Source organism: Dermochelys coriacea, chromosome 6 (genome assembly GCF_009764565.3).
Source record: "Dermochelys coriacea isolate rDerCor1 chromosome 6, rDerCor1.pri.v4, whole genome shotgun sequence".
NCBI classification, from domain to species: domain Eukaryota; kingdom Metazoa; phylum Chordata; order Testudines; family Dermochelyidae; genus Dermochelys; species Dermochelys coriacea.
In genome coordinates, this window is record NC_050073.1 from 95,039,458 (window position 1) to 95,060,677 (window position 21,220).

The 21,220-nt window shown below is 41.2% G+C and overlaps 1 protein-coding gene across 1 annotated transcript in view; it reads right to left on the reverse strand.

Annotated features, from left to right (window-relative positions):
* The window catches only part of KCNK10 (potassium two pore domain channel subfamily K member 10), a 123,865-nt gene that overhangs the window by 26,059 nt on the left and 76,586 nt on the right, over nucleotides 1-21,220 (reverse strand). The window contains exons 3-4 of the mRNA XM_038406177.2: nucleotides 19,654-19,771; nucleotides 16,702-16,862 (exon numbers count right to left, since the gene is read on the reverse strand). Coding sequence (XP_038262105.1) covers nucleotides 16,702-16,862; nucleotides 19,654-19,771 — 279 coding nt within the window. The remainder of the gene's footprint in view (nucleotides 1-16,701; nucleotides 16,863-19,653; nucleotides 19,772-21,220) is intronic.

A 21,220-nucleotide genomic window follows, 5' to 3' on the forward strand; every position in this document is an offset into this window, starting at 1 on the left:
CGTTAAGCAGCTTCTACTGACTCACTAACGCAGCTGGCTTATTACCTTAGTGTGGCATAGTGGTGCGAGAACTTAGACTTCAATTCAGGAGGCCTGGTTTCTAGACTTGGCTCTATCTCTGGCCTGCTGAGTGACCATGGACATGTCTCTTCATTTCTCTGTGCTTCAGCCTCCCCATCTGCAAAAATGGGGGTCATGAAGAAAAGTGCTGTAAGAGCTAGGTATAACATGAGGAGAGTGGCTCTCTTGAAAACTGCACGCACACTTTTTTTTGTTAAAAGAAAAGGAGTACTTGTGGCACCTTAGAGACTAACAAATGTATTAGAGCATAAGCTTTCGTGAGCTACAGCTCACTTCATCGGATGCATCCGATGAAGTGAGCTGTAGCTCACGAAAGCTTATGCTCTAATAAATTTGTTAGTCTCTAAGGTGCCACAAGTACTCCTTTTCTTTTTGCGAATACAGACTAACACGGCTGCTACTCTGAAACCCACTCTTAGATTGTTTCTTTTCCAATTTCCAGGTAGATGTTCTGCAAATTTTTAACCATGCTGTTTATCTTCCTTCCCTAGGTGTGTGATTTCACTTTGATTTGTCCTGAATAGCATGTTACTGCAAGCAGCTTACCATCCTGCTGTCTCCTGGGCACTTTGGAATTAGGATCATTCCCCCTGTGAAAATATTCATCCTTCTGGACTGCTCCCTTTGTCCACTTTACCCATTCTTGACTTCATGCCCTCTTCAAGCTGCCTCCCATTTCCTTGGGACAGCCTCCCTCTCCCTGCTCCAATGCAAATTTAAGTATTTCAGACAAAGCGGAACATTTTCAACAGGTGAGACAGAGAATACCCTGTAGCCCTGTGATTAGGGCATTCACCTGGGAAGTGAGGGTGACTCCTGGGTTCAAGTCACTGCTCTAAATCAGGCAGAATGGGGATCTGAAGCTGGGTGTCCTACACCCTGCGTGAGCACTCTAACCACTGACCTTTACGCTGTGCGGGGGTTGGGATGTCCTCCTTTTTTGTGAGGAAAGACTGATTTGCGTTAGGTATCGAACGCCAGGAGAAGGTTCACAGCTGAGAATTCCGAGTGCAAGGAGGCACATCCTTTCGCCAAGAGTTAGGTGCCTAGCTCCTTGCGAGGAATTTTCTGTTTGGCATTTCCTGTTGTCTAATTTAGGCAGTTCCTTGCTCAGCATGCTGGCTTTTGTGAATGCCATTCTTAGGAGCCTAACCCTCTCCGCGCATTACACAGGGAGCTTGAGCACTTAACTTGGGGCTGTAGATTCCACTAGTTGGCAGAGTGTCTAAGTAAATTTGTGGATCTAACCCTTAACCTCAGGGGCCCACAACCACAAAGGGACTTAGGCATTGCAACACTCAGTAGGGCTTAAATTACACTTACACAATGCCACTGCATTCAATGAGTTCGCACATTGGGAATGATAGGAACTTAATAAACAATTCTCCTAAAGATGCACAAGCAGGGGTAGCATCCAGCTCATGCTTTCTCAGCTGTGTTAGTGCAGCAGGGAGAACAGGAGTAAAAAGCCATAGAAATTCATATTTGTTACTCAAGTCAGCAGATATTCTGAACACATTGTGGTGGGTAGATCTGAGTAAAAAGGTGCCATTTCTTCATAGCTATTTTTTCCAGTAAACTTGCACTTTAATCCTTCAGTTGTTTGATTATGTCAGTCCAAAACAGCATGTGCAATCAGCACCTTCTCCAACACAGTGCTGGTAAACTGCCATAGAGGCCTAGTGCATTATCTGAGGAATAATAATGGCCCCAAATCTCTGTTCTAGCTGAGCTGAGTGTGGCACAGGAATAGTGAGCAGTCAGGGCAAAGGTGCCTTTATTTCACCTTTGCACTTTCCAGAATCTGGGGGAGGCAAGGAGCTGGTTCATGGCACAAACTTAAGCAGCCTCAAGGCTGACGCAACAGCTGGAATGCATTACTCATGCCTTCTCCTTCTGAAATACCCCTCCTTCTGCCAGCCAGCCCCCTGCACATCCCCTAAACCTGGCATTGTGAGGGGTGATGTAGGGCTGCCCTACCACAGAATACCCTTTACACCAGAGTATCCCCAGCAGGAAGATCCTCTGGCTTTTCAGCCTTGAAATGCTAGCAGAGACAGCACGCAGATGTCAGAACAGAGACCATAATATTATTCTCCCACTTTTGGTATCACCAGTTTTGATTAGAGTGGTTTCTAAGCCTTCATCTAGATCACAGATTAAATTTAGAGAAGGTACATTCTGATATCGTAAAGAAAATGAATAGGTTATAGAACAACTTGTATAGCTACGGGTGGTTGTGCTGGTTCTAATGTAGACATGCATTGCAGCAAGCTGAGCCAACCCAGAGAGATCCAGACAGCATTGCCACATCAATGAAAGATCCCTTTTTTGCCACTGCATGAACATGGCCATTTCCAGAATCTTAGCAAGAAATAGAATATTGCACATGGCTCTGGAAATTTCTCCTCTGTAAGGGCTGGAAAAGTTCTACCTCTTTTTTGTTAGCTGTAATAGGGCTTTTACTACCAGCTGAAATAAGTCATTCAGAATTCTTCAGATTGTATTTTCAGGAGCTTCTCTTTTACTGCACAATTCCTTAGTGACAGCCAACAAAGCAGCAGAGCTAAGCTCTGACAGGACAGCTGAGACTTGATTGGACTAGATTTCCAAAGGTTAAACAGCGACCTTTGGACACCAAAAAGAAGTTGTGCTCCAGTCTAGACTTCTTGATATAGATTGTGTTCGTGCAGAAACTGGTGGGGCTGCTGTATATTTTCATCTTCACTTTTCTTTGATCTGCACTCTTTGATTCTTTAGCTGGTTACATTGAAATCATTGTCCAACATTCTCCAGTATCATCTTGGAATTTGATGCTGAAATCTTTGGCATTTATATCTGTATTTGCTGTGGATTTCTCCTACCTTTCAATATTAAAAAGAATTCCATTGTTGCATTCTTACTATGGATGTACTAGAGATGGATCCACACCACAACATTCAAATCTGAATCCAGTTCCAAACTTTTCAAAGTCCTTGATTCTCAGATTTATGGTTTGGTTTGAGCAAAACACTAGTTGTTATTGATAAGATGTCAAATGACTGCTCTCCAAGGTCCTACTCATATTACAGGCTCCACTCTTAAAGTGATTTTTATTTGGTGTGTGGGTGGAATATGTGGAGGGTGTACACAGAAATTATTTTGCATTGGTTAAAGATTTTGAGTTGACAGCCATGGAGACTGAAGTTCCTATCCACAGAACAGACACACCACAGGCAGCATTACATCGTGTTTCCCACCTATAGTCATGCCAAAATACTTCTACCTAACTTTAGAGAATCATCTCTCAAGTGCGACTTTAGTTCAGTTCATGGCACTGCTGCGAAGGCCGCCAATCAGGGGTTGTGGTGGGTATTTTTGCAGTGTGATACCTAGCTAGTAGGATAATTCTGTGCCTTAATTTAGGGGGCAGTAGGGTATTGTATTTTCACTGATCACTTTTCTTTTTTCCGTTACATTTATATCCTTTCTTGTTTTATCTCCTTCGTGGGTGGTTTCTGATCATGTGCCCCAAACTGACAGCCTAAATTATCTTGACACAGAACAAGGTTTTCCCCAGGATATAAATGATGTTTTCAAATGTAACAGTGATCTGGATATACATCCTGGAACATAGGTATGGCATTTCAGTACCATACTGTTTGAAATTCAAACACATTGCCATGGTAATATGACCAAATGAAGGGCAATAAAAAAGGAAGAATGATCATTGGTATGGCTCTGGAGACAATTAACCTTTCAGTCACTGATGACCATCTGGAAAGTTCATGTGAGTTCTTTCCCACTACCCTGGAGTTTCCGTTCCAGCACCTCCTTTTTCAAACTTCACAAAGAATAGCAAAGAAACCCCAGCAGTTCTGTAAACTGTTAATCATGCTTCCAAATCCTGTTTGTCTCCTACTTCCACAGCGGTGATAATTGCTTTGAGCTACTTTTCAGTGCAGTCCGCTGAGATTCAAAGCTTTGTGATTAACAGTTACGTTTATCAGGGAGTCATACAGGTAAAGGCCCATGTGTTAGTCTGAACAATTACTTACCCCCAGAACAAGGGGTCTCAATGATTTCAGGCCTCTGAATTCATTTGCCAGACTTGAGACCTGTACCAGGCAGCAGCCTCTTCACCCCAGATCCCCTGAGGCTGATAATCGTAGAATCATAGAACTGGAAGGGACTTCGAGAGGTCATCTAGTCGAGTCCCCTGTACTCAAGGCAGAACTAAGTGTTATCTAGGACATCCGTGACAGGTGTTTGTCCAACCTGCTCTTAAAAATCTCTAATGACGGAGATTCCACAACCTCCCTAAGCAATTTATTCCAGTGCTTAATCACTCTGACAGTTAGGAAGTTTTTCCTAATGTCCAACCTAAACCGCCCTTGCTGTAATTTAAGCCCATTGCTTCTTGTCCTATCCTCAGAGGTTAAGAAGAACAATTTTTATCCCTCCTCCTTGTAACAACCTTTTATATACTTGAAAACGGTTATCATGTCCCCTCTCAGTCTTTTCTTCTCCAGATTAAACAAACCCAATTTTTTCAATCTTCCCTCATAGGTCATGTTTTCTAGATTTTTAATCATTTTTGTTGCTCTTTTCTGGACTTTCTCCAGTTTGTCCACATCTTCTTCTTGTCCTTCTTCCTCTGGAGTCAGTGACCATTTTGTTCCCTTTTTTAATGTGAGCTTCAAGTTCAGGCTCTGTCTGGACCTATGATTTATCACCACTGCTGATTCCTATTCATTTGTGCATGGCAAATCCAGGGTGTCGTGTAGGTTGCTGCACACTCCAGTCTTGTACATTCTAGGATTTGAATCATGCCATGTATCACTCTGAGTTGAAACTGGAGGTGGACAGCATTGGACCTCAGCATTTAGGCTGGGACTTACATTCATGGAAAGAGGCATGTAGTGGGGAATACCAGGTGAGAAGAGGACAGAGTCATATACCTAGGGCTAAAGCTTGATGTGCCTGAGCCGATAAAAATGTCAGTGAAGAAACCCACTGCCTGAGAATTTCATTCCCTAGCCGCTATTGCTTCTCTGGCCTTCAAACCTCATTTTAGAGCATTGCGTTGGGGGGCAGGAGACGGGAAGGGGTAAGATCAGCTACACCTGTTTGTAAAACATTCCTTCCTAGAACCTGTTAAATGCAGAGAAATTTATTCTACACTTGAATCCAAATTCCTGTCTATGGGATCCTTGATTTAGCTGGATTCTTTGTAACCAGCAGGTGCTTGGTAAACTCGTCGCTAATTATTTATTTATTTCTGAGTACACATCCAAAAGGTACCAGATATTACAGTGTCAGGCATTCTATGAAAAGCTAAAATAAATTAGGGAAAGACCTAAGGGTAACAGGAGTATGGGGAATATTTATTACAAGGGATTTTTAGGCTTGGACTGGTACAGTATATTCACAAGCAGGAGGCAATGCAATGCAGACAGCTTCCCAAATGAGAAAAATATTTATTATAGTTTACTGTAATCCAGGGGAGAATAGGACCTGTGATAAATGAAAACCTTTTATATTAATCATGGATTTCTCATTCATATTTGTGGGGATTCTATTTTTAAGAGTCATAAAATACCAGAGGCATAAAAGTTAAATGATGGCATTGTGACTCTGGTGAGGAGAGTTATTGGAGATATGCACCTTTAGTAATTTTATATACTGAAGAAAAAAATTCAAAAAATAAAGATGAGAAGGGCGTCCTACAGGCTGGAGGAACAAAGAACATAATTCACTCTGACATCCATGGTAGATAATGCTTTGCAGTTCCCAATCACTTTGTTCAATGCTTACATTTTATGGGGATAGGTGGTATAGGAATACCATAGAGCATTAGCTAGGCAAATAGAATTCAGTGAATACTGAGGGTCGGTTATTGATCTGGCTCTAATATTTAACACCATTGTAAAGTCACTATATAGTGCTGAAACGTGGAGTTTAGCTAAAAATCCAGAATGAAGAATTCTGAAGGAAGACAAACAGAAACCGACAGGACAGGAAATTAAAATGGAGATGGCTAGGACATACATGGAGGAAAGACCCAAATAGCATAACAAGACTGTTGTTGAACTGGAATCCCCAGGGCAAGAGGCGACAAGGTAGACCCAGGATAACATGGAAACATTCAATAGAAACAGAATTGAAAGCTACCAAAATGACATGGAAAGAAGTTCAGACTGCAAAGGAGACCAGTAAAGATGGAAGGCAGTGGTGATCACCCTCTCTTCAACATGGCATAGACAGGTATAAGACAAAGGGAGATTGGACTCGAAATTCCCTCTAACACAGGTGGGAAACTATGATGTCTTGTGGGACAAGAATTTTCCTTTTCTTTTTACACTTTTTTGCCAGTATAGGAAAGGAATGATGTGCTTCCAAAAGTGAAACAATAATTGTGGTGCTTCTCTCTGCTTGATGCTGACAAGAGAACAGACATTCTCTCCCCTCTGAGTCCCACTGTGTTCTCTTTCTATCAGCTATTGGACTGACCTTTCAACTACCACCAAGCTCACCACCTCCTGGGCTCTCAGTAGAGATAGAGATGGATTCTCTTCAATGGCTGTCTTTGAAGTTGCCACAGGTTACTGTTGCCTTTCTCGTGCCCCAGTGGCACACCAGATATTATTGATAAAGCCAGCAATGTCAAAGAATCTTTAGGAGCTGGTATGATCTGTGTTTAACCATTGGTATTAATATTAATCCTTGATATACATTTCAATTTACAATGGTTCACTGACCTATTGGATTAAATAATGATGCCAAAGATTAACTGGAAGAGGAAAACTTTCTAATACTGTGGCCCACAGACAGCTGAGCCAAGCAGTAGACAATAAACTCACTAGCTTCAAGTAAGCAACTGATGTGCTTGGCTAAAGACAAAGCTGTGAAGGACACACCATGCAAAAGTTAATTTCTCCAAAAACAAATAAGATTTAAGCCCCATCCCTGCCTCATTAAATAGTAAATTTGTGAAGATTAAATTCCAGAATCAGCACCCAGGAGTCACTGGGTTTGGGATCCAAACATATCAACATGACTTTACAATTATTAATTAATTTTCTTGATAACCAAGTAGATTAGGTGCATTTTATTATCCCCACTTCACAAGTGAAGGAAAGCGAGGCAAAGAGGTTAAGTGACTTGTCCAAGGGCATGTCATGAGTCAGTGGCAGAACCAGAAATAGAATCCAGAAGCCACATTCAGCCCTAGTGTAAGTGGATGCAATATCACTGAATGCAGTGGAGTTGCACCACCTTACACAAGCGGATTAATTGGACCACAGGAATCCAGGTTGCCAGTGTTCTGCCCCAACCACCGTTTCACAAGGAGCAACAAAGGAGGTAGTGTTCAAAAGCAAGAATAAAATCTGTATCTATCCTTCCACCACCATCATTAAAACACCAACATGGAACATAGCACCTGACACAGCCTGGAAGGTATTTCAGCCAGAGAGCATCAACTGAATGTTCCTGCCTCCCATCTACTCTGGATTCTCCATTAGAAAAGCCAGCTGTCCCACTCCTGCCATCGCTGGACAAAGGGTAACACTGAACCTTCCTTAATGTGTCCAGGTGGCCATGGCTTTGTAATGAGCTTGCCACCAGAAAAGCAATTAGAAGAGCTGTAATGAGATTGTTGTGAAAGTTTTGTTAATAAGGGCGCGCCAGGGAGCCAGGTGTGGGATGAGACAAAGAGGAGTGAAGGATGTATAAAGTCCATGGTGATTAATTATTTCCTATATAATGGATAAATTATTGATGAACTGAAGCAGAATGTACGTGGAGTTGATAACAGGTTTGGGGAAAAGGTGGGGGTGCATAACAGGTGAGAGATTTTTGAAAAGGGTTGAGGGTAGTCAGCTAATTATTTCTGACAATCAGGGTTGTTTTAGAAAACTGAGGAGAAGGCAGAAGAGTTTTGAATGATTAAACAATGTCTGCATGTTGCATTTAGAATAGCATGTTGCCTAGAGTATAAGACAGAGTATAATTGTGGTGCTTCTCTCTGCTTGATGCTGACAAGAGCTCTGCAGAACAGACATTCTCTCCCCTCTGAGTGCCACTGTTCTCTTTCTACCAGCTATTGGACTGACCTTTCAACTACCACCAAGCTCACCACCTCCAAGGCAGGGGACTTAGAGTTAGGACTTCTGGGATCTATTCTTGTGTTTTCCACTGATTGATAGTGTATCCTTGAACAAGTCATTTTGGCTTTGATTTTCAAAAATGAATGTCTAAAGTTAGGCTCCTCCAGCCAGATTTTTAAAACTTATTTTGGTGTCTAAAGATACAGATAGATTCCTGGGGATTTTCTATCTGCATTTTTAGGCACCTAAATACCTTTAAAAATCAGGCCCATGGGCACTTTTGAAAATGCTACCCTCTGTCCCACTGAAAAGTAATGGGATTTAGCCTCCTAAATCACTTAGGCACTTTTTGAAAATTTTACCCCTAAATCCATCTTGAAGCACCTAAATTGGGGGCTGATTTCCAAAAGTGTTATTCCAGATTTACAACAGCATAACTGAGATCAGAATATGACCCAGTAAATAGATTGGAAATTGTTTTAAAGGTTGATAGAGCTCAAGCTGTTTCTTTCTGAGAATCAATGTTGCCTAATGGGCTGAGCATTAAACTGGGACTTAGGACACCCAAGCTCTGTTCCTGGATTGTCCACTAACCTGCAGGTGACCTTGGGCAAGTCACTTCCTCTCTGTGCCTCAGTTTCTCTATCTGTACAATGAGGACAATGGTCCTGATTTCACTGGTAAAACACTTTGAGATCTACTGCTAAAAGCACTAGATAAAAGCTAGATATTGTTTTTATTATTATTATTATTATTTTATGTGACAAACTGCATTATTAGGTCTCACCTTTGCAGAATGATGCAGGTTAACATATTAGCAATGGACCATTTTTGTTGGTATTTGAGTGTCTATCCAACTACAAACCATATGGAGGAACAGCTCTTTTACCACCTTACTGCAGATATCCTATCTTCACTACAGATCTCTCTGTTCTACACTTGTACCTTTCTGTGAAACCTGAGTTGGAGTCAGTGGAAGTTTTGTCTTGGGATCAAGGGCAAAATAAGATCTATAGTGTAGATCAAAGAAGAAACTTATGCCCTGTGCACATGCCAGCCAAGGAGTTAGAATAAGGTAACTACTTTCAAGAAATGAAGTCATCCAGTGGGAACTGTAAAATCAAAAAGTCACAAGCCTTCTTCATGGAAATGCAGAAAATCTCAGCGGACAAAAGGTGATGTGTCATATTCTGCTTCTGCAATTAAATTTACCTTTCAAGAAACTACTGGAACTTTACTTCAGTCCTGCTGGATTTATCTGGAAAACTGCCTGGCTTTGGCTATCAGAAGCTCAGCCATTAAGGTGATGAGTACAGGATGGATGGATTAACTGATAGAGTCAGTAACCAATCCAGCCCAGTCACCAAATACTACTTTCAGAAATTTCACACAATTTGTCTATTACTGAACTAGACTAACTAGTGCTAATAATTCAGAGGAGCCCCTCCGCATCCATGCCTGGGGAAGGAATAAGAAAGGTTTAAATAGAGGAAGTTTGTCATGCGTCATGGCAATCATATATAAAAATATGAGATGGCCCAGACTTTGAACCTCAGATCTGAACCTCTGAATTTTCGATCCTATCTGGATTTTGAATTCTTAGATTTTTGGGGAATGTTTGGATCCAGGGTTTTGATTTTGCCAATTTTCAAGACAAGGGACCATTTGAAAAACTTGGATCTGTATCTAGGTTTGGTTTTCAATCACCCCAGAGTTCAGGGGTGTTCAGATCTGAGGTTTGGGTTCAGGGCCATCTTTAGTTTGAATGAATTTCACATAACTTTCTTAGGCCTATTTCTGTTTAATGCATCTGACTTTGCTCATGGAATTGTATTGTAGATGTTCTAGGCCAGATCTTTAAACTGGTAGACAGTTAACACATGACCAGACAGTCTGGTGAAACTGTGTTCAAAACCACTTGCATTTGGTGCTAGTGTGGTCTTATAAATCTGATCACTAACAAACTTCCTTCTGTCCATACAAGCTCTCTCTTCGCAGTTTACTCTTTCTAAGCAAGATACTCTGTTATTTGGGAAGCAAAAAAAGAAATAACCTCAAAGAAGCAAATCACCAATTGCTGCTATGGAGAGACAGAATCATAGAATCAAAATTAAAAGTGTTTCATGTCAGTTTACCTCAAGGCTTTGTGTAATGATTCTCTCCAAGGATTACATCATCTTTTTGGTTTTTAATAGCAAGGTAACCTTGTGTCTGCCAGAAGTATTTTCTTCCCAGAGACTATGGTTTACATCATCTCTACCTCAAAGGTTTCTACAATTGACTTAACAAGTTTATCAGGAAAAGAAATGTCACTCTCACCAGTGGGAGGGAATTCAAATTAAAACTATCACAGCACTCGCTACTTTGCTGGATTAAATAGATGGTATGTCTTTCTGATCCTGCTAATATGACAAGTTTTCAGAAATGAAAATATTGAGATTAAATGCTACGATTTAACCTGTTCTTTTCAACAGTGGCTGATCCAACTTTTGTCAATGATTTTCTTTTGCTGAAATAAATGTTAGTGGAAAGTACCAGACTAACAATTTAGGAGACCGAAGTCTCAATTGATTAATCTTATACCCTCATGGAATAATATTGCACATTCAGTGCATTATGCTGGGCTTTATACCTGCCCAGACACATCTTCCCATCAGCCAACATCAGGAACAGGATACTGGATTAGAGAGATGGATCATTGTTCTGATTCACCCTGCTGTTGCAGTTCTTGAATTCACATAGATGATGTGACTTTTACTCATAGGAAAGTTCACTGAGTAATACTGTTTTCAAAACAAGATTGCAGAAAGTATTTGATCCTTTGAGGATTTTTGAGTATGTGGTTTAATATACATTGATACTGTTCCAAAACATAAATGTAATAGGCCCAAAACATAAAGGTAATAGAACTTCATATAGACACAGGTAAATGTTGATTTATTCTATATTTCAGAATCTACTTGGGAAGTAGACATGTTAAGCTTCTCACTTATTTAAACACTAATTCAGTTCATCCTGGACTGGGAGTGTCAAGCAAAGGGCACAGCTTCTACTACTTTGAAAAATAAACTGGAGGAAAGGGCATCCAGCTTCAGACATTCCAGGATGCATTTCGGTGATTCCTAGTGAATGTATCAGTATAGATTAAAATTGAGATTTCCCCACTTGGTATTTGATTAACTATGGGTCACTTTCTGATCTCATCGTTGTAAATCCACAGTAACACCATTGTCATGGCTAAATTCTGACCTGGATCTGAACTTCTGTGTTTGAGAATATTCCCATCTCTGTGTGTGTGTGGTTCAGCTCCTCAAAGAGAAAAAAAATGGATGCAAGTTTGGATCTGACAGAGGTCTAAGCAGTGAGTAATTCCTGCCTGCTGGGAAACAAGCAGGGTCTCTGGATCCTGACATTGCACTACTAGAGAAGAAAAGGAGTACTTGTGGCACCTTAGAGATAACAAATTTATTTGAGCATAAGCTTTCGTGAGCTACAGCTCACTTCATCGGATGCACTCACGAAAGCTTATACTCAAATAAATTTGTTAGTCTCTAAGCTGCCACAAGTACTTCTTTTCTTTTTGCGAATACAGATTAATATGGCTGCTACTCTGAAACATGTTACTAGAGAAGAGACAACCAGGATACTTCAAAGGTAACCACCACTTCCCCCCAGCCTGACTACAATACTCAATAGTACTGAGGAAGTTGCAGGTCTCATTTGAAATGAATCTTTGCTTAAGAACTCCACTGGGATCTGATTCTCAAATAATATTACAAGTTTAAAGTGGGAGTTACAGAAAGAACAGGAAGAGAAGGAAACAAATGAGAGAATGAAAAAGAGCAAGTGGACAGGTAAAAAGGCAAATGTGGAGGAAAGAAGGGAGGTACTAAAAGTGGGAAAATAGCTATGATTTTAAACTGCTTCACCCCTGCAGTAGCTGCCTTCCTGTACTAGTGTCTGCTCCAGCAATCACTTTTACCTCATTTTCTACTCTCGAGAGTACTAAAGAGATATACTATAGGAAGTGAGTTCAAAGTGGCCACAGATCCCTACTGACAGGGCAGCTGAGGCAGTGGGGATAGGAAGAGTGGAGCAAGGAGAACAGATCTGATGTATCCAGGAAGACACAGAAGAAACAAGTTCACAGAACGTGAAGTAAATGCTATCTGTTTAGAAAACAGTAGAAGAAAGGAGTTCATCAGCTTTTTAGTATGATTTTTTCTTATTTGTCTACTAGGAGCTACTTTTCATGAGGTTATTCCAAAGTTCAATGGAACTGCAGATAAGATGTTTGAGCAACCCTGTGTTAAACCTACTATTGTTTAGAGAATAATAGTGAATGCTACTTTCAAAGAACTTTAAGGCCAGACCTCATGTATCTATGTCAGACTTCATAAGGGGAAGATCAAATGGGCATATCAAAGTTGAAACCCTGAAGGACAGATAACACATGTATTAGATCTGTTAAGTCCCTCCATTTCAATCAGGGGCAGCTTGCCTACACATAATACATCCCAGAGTTCACACTGGGGCAGTGGACCTCTGTACCACTCCCAACACTGTGCTATGCTTTAGAGCAGTGGTTGTCTGCCTGTGGTTTGCGACTCTGCAGATGCCTAGGAATCTGGAGACTGAGTCTAAAGGGTCCATGAAAGACTTAGACTGAACACTGACTGAACAGAATTCAACTACACAGACAATAGATTTCCAAAGGGGTCCGCATCTCTATTCAAAACATTTTAGGGGTCTGCAAATGAAAAAAGATTGAGAAACGACTTTCTTAGAGGCATAACATAGCTCATAGATGTTAATGGTCTTTTACTGAACTTTAAGACTGAGAGTAAGTTTACTCCAATATACTCATTGGACTCTTTCAACTTGGATTCTAAACTGTCTTTAACGATCTGAATTAGACAGCTGTCTAGTTTGCCCTAAATTAACTTTATGATGATGGTGGGAGGTACATTCAGTAGCAGAGGGACCGTGAAATACTTTTCCTTCTACTTTTAGTAGCTCACAGTCTCTATGTGTATATAGGAACAGACTGAAAGAAAATGGTTTGCTTTTAATGCTAAGGATTCTTAAATCACTGATGTTTATCATGGAAGCAACCTTGGGCTGTGCACAGAATGCTTTACGAATGTAGGAGTTGTTATTAAGCTTATGGCTTTATGCCACCTTGACGTAAAGTTAGTTTCTGAAGTGCCTAGAAAGCACTGTCAGATAAAAGTGATTATTGTTATTACCTTCATTACTAGAAATCATATTTATCCATGATTCCCTCAGATGGGCTGGGGGAGGGGGTTGATTACACAGGGTGCATTTTTATACTGGTTTGAACCAGCAGCCGGTGACCCTGTGTAAGAATGCTAGTGACCACAGCATACACACCAGCTGAGTGGTAGGTGTGAACACAGCCCTTTTCCAGCAGACCACACCTGCTGAGGTTGCAGCAAATGGCCCAGCAGCCAGGTTCCACCACCTAGTGCTCTCCAGCACTAAGGAGAAATCCTGCCCTTCTGCCTGTACAGGGTAGAAGAGGTTCCCTATGGCCCCCTGCTCACTAGTGCACCCACACAGTAGAGGAAAATTTAGTCGTTAGTATTTATTTAACCCTCAGTAACTTACCTGTCAAACCCAAACTGAATGTGCTGTTAAAGGATAATTAAGGCTCTTAAATAGGAATCAACAAATTTATATGTTGCAAGCAACTGAATGGCTGTTTTGGTGGCTATTTATATGTTCAGACGTAGTGCCAGAATTGCTTTTGGAATACCAGCTGACCTGTGGCACGCATCTGAAACACTCTGTCAATAACGCGGGCGTAGCGCACATTCCATAAGAGCAGCTCTCTTCTTCCCTCTACCCCGTGAGTGTGAACTGTTCTTGAAATGATTCTGAATGCAGCACACATGAGCTGTTTAGTGTGCAAGGGAAATGTGGTGTTCTCAGGTTCTAATCTATGCTGAGATCTAAATGAGATTTTGTGAGGATGCCCAGGTCTTGTCAGACAACCAAACTGTGCTAGTGCGATTCCTCAGGAAGAAAGCATCCTTTTATCTTTCCAGATATGCTCTGGGATGTCAGAGGTGAGCTGCCTACCACATGTTGTGGGACAGCTGTTCACGATAATGCTGCTGCAATGAGCAACAGGATTCTTAAGAGAAGGAATTGGATGATAAGAACTCTGCACTGCAGGTGAATCCTGTCACCCTCCCCAGCTCTCTATACAGCCACAAAACAACCCACATCCAGGTGAACCAGTGCAGTTCCACCACACAGGGAGTGGAAGCAGGATTCAGGGAAACCATGCACACTCACACACATTGGAGCACAATTGTAGGGGGGGATCCTAGGGGGATGCTGATGCCTGGGGGATGCTGAGGGAGCACTGAGGGGCAGAGCCAATACATCCATGAATAAACAGCTCCACCATCCTTTCTCTTTGCAGAGGATGGTGAACCGAAGGAGCAGAGGGCTACTGTAGCCCGAGACTGCAGTAACAGCTACAGTGCTGAGAGGATCAAATCACCAACAGAGCTCTGCAGTGCACAGCCCATTTACTCAAGGGGTGTACTGGGAGGAATACAAGCCCTAAGTTAGTTAAGCATTTACTTTGCCATTAAGGAGGGAAAAATATCTTTAGAGTTTCTAGGTTGAGCTAAATTCTCCCTCATCTCTATTCTGCCCACCCTTTTGGCTACAGCTTCAAAATGCCTGGTAACATGAAATGTTAGTTTTGATGTCAGGTGACTCCTCAGATTAGTCTGTTTAGATGTTATTGGGATGTTTGGGAACCCTAGAATTCCACTTAGAATACTGTACTCAGCTGTCCCACCTCAGTGCCACACAGGTATAGACAAATTTGAAGAACTTCAGAACAAAAGCAACAAAAATGATTAATCAGTTGAAATGATGAATTTGAGGAAAAAGTAAAAGGATTAAATCTGTGCAGCTCTGCAATACAAGATTTTGGAAAGGGGCAAATACCAAGATGGGGGGAATGGTTTGGAGACAGAGAGAAACAAGGAGCAAAGGCGTCCAATCAAGAAAAGGAAAAGGAACTATGGTGGGGTGGGAGAATAATACTCCAAAGGCAGTAAGGGCAATTCCATTCAGCTTTAGATCTCAAAGTAATTCTAAAAGATGGGTACATATAATTATCATCATATTTACAGAGAGAGAAACTGAGATGCTGAGAGTTTAAGGAGTCTATCCAAGGTCACCCTGCAAGTCTGTGGCAGATCTGGGAATAAAGCCAAGGTTTCAGGATTCCCAAATCCATATCTTACCCACTGGTAAGCTTTCTCCCTGGAAGAACCACACTGGAATGCTCCCAGGAATGATTTGAAGTAAATTGGATGCAATAGAAAATATGACCAAAGGGGCCTAAATTTTCTAAAGTGACTAGCAATTTTGGGTCCCTTGATTTTTGGGTTCCCAACTTGAGACATCTACAAGGGATCAGATTTTCAGAAAGTGGATGCCCAGCAGTTTCTGAAAATCAGGCCTTTTCAAGCTGTCGCTAGTCAGGCATGTAAAAATTGAGTCATCCAAAATCACTAATCATTTTTGAAAATGGAGGCCAAAAGATATTACTAAGGTGTGGACTGGGACATTTCACAGGTAGTTTAATCAGAGAAATTACTCATACTCCAATTTAATGCTCAATTACTTTAGTTCCAAAATCAGCTACATGTATTTTGCTTTGTATCTGTGGGAATGTTTTAGAGATGGAGGCTTATTAAAATAGTCAGCCTGGACAACCCCTCACCTACCACATCCCCCAGACAGGACTTATCTCCAGTTATGCCACATACCAGGGAACTACAATATGGTCACATCATTCCTTGAAGTCCTGCATCTAAAAGGGGAATCCTTGAAGTAAAACCACCATGTTAGCAAAGCAGCATTAGCCAGTGCTGTGATACCATTCCCAGGGGAAGTGTCTGATATACTTCCATGGGGGATGTAATTCAACAGAATGGACCACACCAGGGACAGTAAGTTGGGAGTCATTGCACTAGGGCCATTCAACTTCAGAACATTTTGTATAATTAGGAATTGGTATTAAATGTGTAAGTAGTACCCAAATGTGATAAAAGCCATAGAGAAGGGGAGAACTATGGACCAGATTCTCAGCTGGCTCCATCACAGTCAATGGAGCTATGCTAATTTACACCAACTGTGGATCTGGCCCCATATGTTTGTTATTCTCTATATAGATATCTTTCAGTTACCTCTCTCCTGAGTTCTATATAGTTCACCCCAGAAATCAGGCTTTTGAAATCTTTCTGTTTTCACTACTGATGCAACTGAGGGTTACTCTGTATACCTGGTCCTGCAGAACCTGTATCACTTTGTCTTCATTTTCAATGCAGGAAACGTAGATCACACAAACAAGCTATGCAATTAAAGATATTTGTGCCCAACATGCAAAACTTTCTAAGATCCTGTGTAACGTTAATAGTATTTGAGATTAAACAAGTTAGGCCACACCATCAAAGACTTTTAACCATGATCTTACTCGGAAAACTTTCTCCACTCTTGTGATACTTTTCCCAAAGATGGTTCCTAGTTGATCTCCAATTCCAGCCAGCAAGAAGCCAAAGAGTGGAATCCCAAAGATGGCATACAAAATGCAGAAAATTTTGCCTCCTTCAGTGCTTGGGGCGATGTTCCCATACCCTGGAGAGAAAAATTATCATCATAATTTCACAATTTAGACATGGCCTCTTGTGCAGGTGCCTATACACCACACCCTGACTGCAGATGGTTTCTGAGCAAGAAGTGGAAGGTTCCTTACATGCTCTCCACCACATTATGTCCATTGAACAGAAGTCAGTCCAGCCTTAGTTATTCACATGTAACCCTCAGTTACTACTATTTCTCTCTGGACTCATCTTCCTAATTAAAGCTGTTATTTGAGTAACTGTGCTACTTTTACTCAGCATGGCAGCTGCACAATACACTACAGGAAACCTTTAGATTAGAGCCCTAGCCTACCTCTTCCATGATGCTGCTGCATTTGAACTCTATCAATTGCTTCCTGATGGGAGGATGACTCACCTGAATATTCTCATTCCCAGTTTTCAGCTCTGAATTGCATAGACTCTTTATCACAGATTATACGAATTGCCATTTCCAGTCCTTGCTGCTGTGCTAACATGAGGCTTCAAGGACCCCTTTTATTGGAGTCCTGTTTTGAGCAGGGGGTTGGACTAGATGATCTCCTGAGGTCCCTTCCAACCCTGATATTCTATGATTCTATTCATTCTTCTTTTCAATTTAATAATAAAAAAGCCTAAGTTTTATTTGATTTTTAATGGGCTTTCACAAGCAGCTCTTTGAGAATTCTCTCTGGAGATCATTTACATTTAAATAGCATTGTTAACGCAGTCATAAAGACTTCTATACGTCTTCATGTTGGCCATTGTTAAAGTAACTCACAGAGTTGCCTCAACAGAGCACAAACGCTAATAAACACATCATTACCTGTTCTCTGTTCAGTCTGAACACCTTTGGGCAAGTTTGGTTTGGACTTCAGTTCTGGTTCCAAACCTCAGAACTCCATCCAAATTTCTGAGATCCTTGCATAGACATAAGGTTTTTATTGTCAGTGTAGGAGTCCTTCGGGATATTGTTTTCTACAGAGAGCAACTCTCTTATCAACTGCTGTAAAATGCAGGGAGCCCCTTGCCCAAAGGTTCCCACAATCTTACTACAGATAGAGCGCAAGGGGGCAGTGGAAGGCTAATCCTGGCAGAAGTATTGAACTTTCTAGAGAGGAGTGCCAGGAAAGCATAGGGAAGTCTTGTCCCCTTAGCAGGTGGAAAGTGCCAGGAGCCTTGGGTGTGCAGAGGAGGAGAACACACTATGACATTTCTAAAAGTGTAGCCAAGGCTGAGAGTGAATGCATTTCCCCTAGGGGAGGAAGAGCAATAATGCCTCTGTGCAAACAAGTGAAACACCTACAGCTACTGCAGTTTGCACAGACACCCCCTTTCTCCCCATTCTCCTTGTGCCTCTATATAGTGCTCTATGACTTCAGTGTCCATTGTGTCTCTGTTTGGGAAGCATGGTTACCATTAAAGAGAGGAAACAAGAACTATAACTGTAATGCTTGCACCATTACAGTTAAGATTATTTTAGGATTTCCATTAAAACCCTTTCATTATAGTGGTTTGTTGCTTGACTACTCTGAAAATTAGCACACACCTACAAATGGATTATTTAAAAATATAAAAGAAAAATCAGATTAGATTCAACATTCTAACTGATAAATCTTAGTGCTGATTTTCATAACCAAGGCCCTAACTGATGCAATCAGCAGGGCCTGATTCAGGAAAGTATCCCTGTTCAGGAAGATCACTTAAGTACATGCTTGACTTTAAGCATGTATTTAAATCCTACTGAAGTCAACAGAGCCTAAATATATGTTTAAATGCTATTCTAAATCAGGGCTATGAAATGTAATATGCCATTTATGAAGTGCCCAAACATTTTTTCAATTAAAAATGAATCCATATGAGTAACACCTCAGTTATTGACTTTCCACAGAAATATAAGATACTGGTAAAGGCAAAGATCATCAATTGAGTGTCCTCAGAAGAAGTAGTACGGAGAGAGGTGACAAAAGTCATTAGGGGGTAAAGATTTCATTCATAATTAGAGAGATTGAAAAAATCGGGGCTATTTAGGAGGATACAAATAAGAGGGAACCTGACAGATTAATACAAATATTAGTGGCATAGAAAAGGTAAATTTGGCATTCCTATTTAGCCTTTCACATAATTCAGGAATAAGAAGACATTCAGTGATATTTAAAGACAACAATTTAAAATCTGTTAAAAGAAAGTTATTTTTTCCACAATGCATAATTAACTTGTGGAACTCATTGCCACCAGGTATCATTGAGGCCAAATGCTTAGTAGGATTTTAAGAAGGATTAGATATTTATATGGACACTGAGTATAGCCCCGGTTAAAATATCTAGGATTTGAAAAATTAATGAGGGATATAAACCCTCATGCTTCAGGGCATACACCAACCATAGACTGGTGTGGTTAGGAAGAAATTACCCTTATGGGAAAGTTATTCCATTAGTGACCACTGCAGGGTTTCTTGCAGCTTCATGTGAAGCATCTGGCACTTGTGCTTAACCTTCAGAGACAGAGTTGGCTTGTGTAGCCATGGCCAAGTAGGCAGCCACCTGTACTAGTAGTAACAGGGTTACAGAACTGTGAAAATTTCTGCACTACTTGCTTTCTGGTTCAGTCTTGCTTTCTTGGACTCTCATTATATAAGTAGTTCCTGATATGCACCCCAGAGCTCAGTGTCAGATACACTACACAATGATACAGTGAAAGTGCCCCCAAGAGTGCAGTTTTGCTGCTTTGCCTGTCTCTCTGAGATTTACTAAATCTTATTTTGCTCTCCACTTCTCAATGTCACCATCTCCCTTAAAATATAAATATACCTATGGTTGTGATGACTGTTCCAGCAAAGAAAAAGGCACTTCCAAGATCCCAGTGACTGCTGTTGTTAGAAGAGTTTCCTATGGGACTGACTCCTGCGTTATCTGCATCAATGGCATGCTGCAAGGAAAGAGATAAGAAGTCAGCCTGCAAAGTGCCTTCTCAGATAGGGTACAGTTAGAGACAGGAACCCCAGCTCCACACACCAGTGGGGAAGCTTGATCTGAATTCTGTAATTGATGCTCTAAGTACAGTAGCATCCTCCATACAAATTGTGTCCCCAAAGTATTCTACAGAGCTCAATAATAAATATGAAAGGGGAAGAAAAGTGAAGAGGCACAGACAAGTGAGGAAAGATACAATGAGGCTTGAAATCAAACGGAGAATTGATACAGCAGGGAGATGCAGAAATGCTGTTGCAGAGGCAGGAGCTGCAGAGGAAAAGGCTCTCTAATGGTGGACAGGGATGAGGTGGATGCTAAATGTGACAGTGAGGGTAGTAAATAGAAATAATGCTCATTGAGTCAACTGAATCTAGTCAGTCAAGGGTTTTAATTATCTGGCAATTAAATAAATTACATTAAGTTATTAATATTAGATACAAAATAAAATGCAGAATACCTAATCTGAAACAAACAAAAAGGAGGCCTTAATAAAAATATATTGAAACAAATCTGTGACCACCTAGGACTTCCCAATTGCCACTATAATGCACACCATGAACCCTTGGGATTTCACAGCACTAGTGGTGATAGATCCTCCTGTCTTAATAGCACAGGTGCCTGACATCTGCTATAAAACTCAATTAGCCTTCATCAGTAGCCATGACACAGCTGAGCAGGTCTGATCCCATTCTGTAGATGGCAGTGTTGCATATAAACACTAGCAGTATGGAGCTTTTCATGTATGGTCATTGGATCGTTCTCCATGCCATGCCAATAAAAAGTGTGCAGGTGGCCTGGCGGTAGGACTTGGATTACAACTGCAGCGGAGGTTAACACAGAAACCCCCTTCAGATTACTGTATTCTCTGCATATTTATATATCAGTACAATTATGTGACTTCATGTACCCTGAGGGGATAGTCACAACTCTAGAAGGCATTTAGCATCTGGGGGTTACTGAGGTGTGAAGTCTTCCCAGGTAGCAGGGAAATACCTGGACTGATACATTTAAACTATAACTCCAGTACTTCTTGTTTTTAACAAATCCAGTGACACACCCAACTGCAACCTTCCTTCCCCCCTGCCCCTTCTGTACCTGTCTCTGACCCCACCTCTGCTCTACTGACACCTCCCTTGGCAGTCTCCCCCACTCTCTTTCTGGAACATTTGTTCCATCTCTGAAGAGACCACCACTATCCACAACTCCTACATCTCTCATGCTCTCCATTGCCTGGGACACACAGTAACCTAGATCCCCCCACTCTGTCATGGTCTGGGCTTTCACACCATGATCTCTGTTTCGCTACCATGAATCATCCCCAAACACTCGCTACCATGAATCATCCCCAAACGATTCATAGTGAGGAGGTCAAGCTTTTCCTCTCCCCCTCCTGCCACTTTCAACC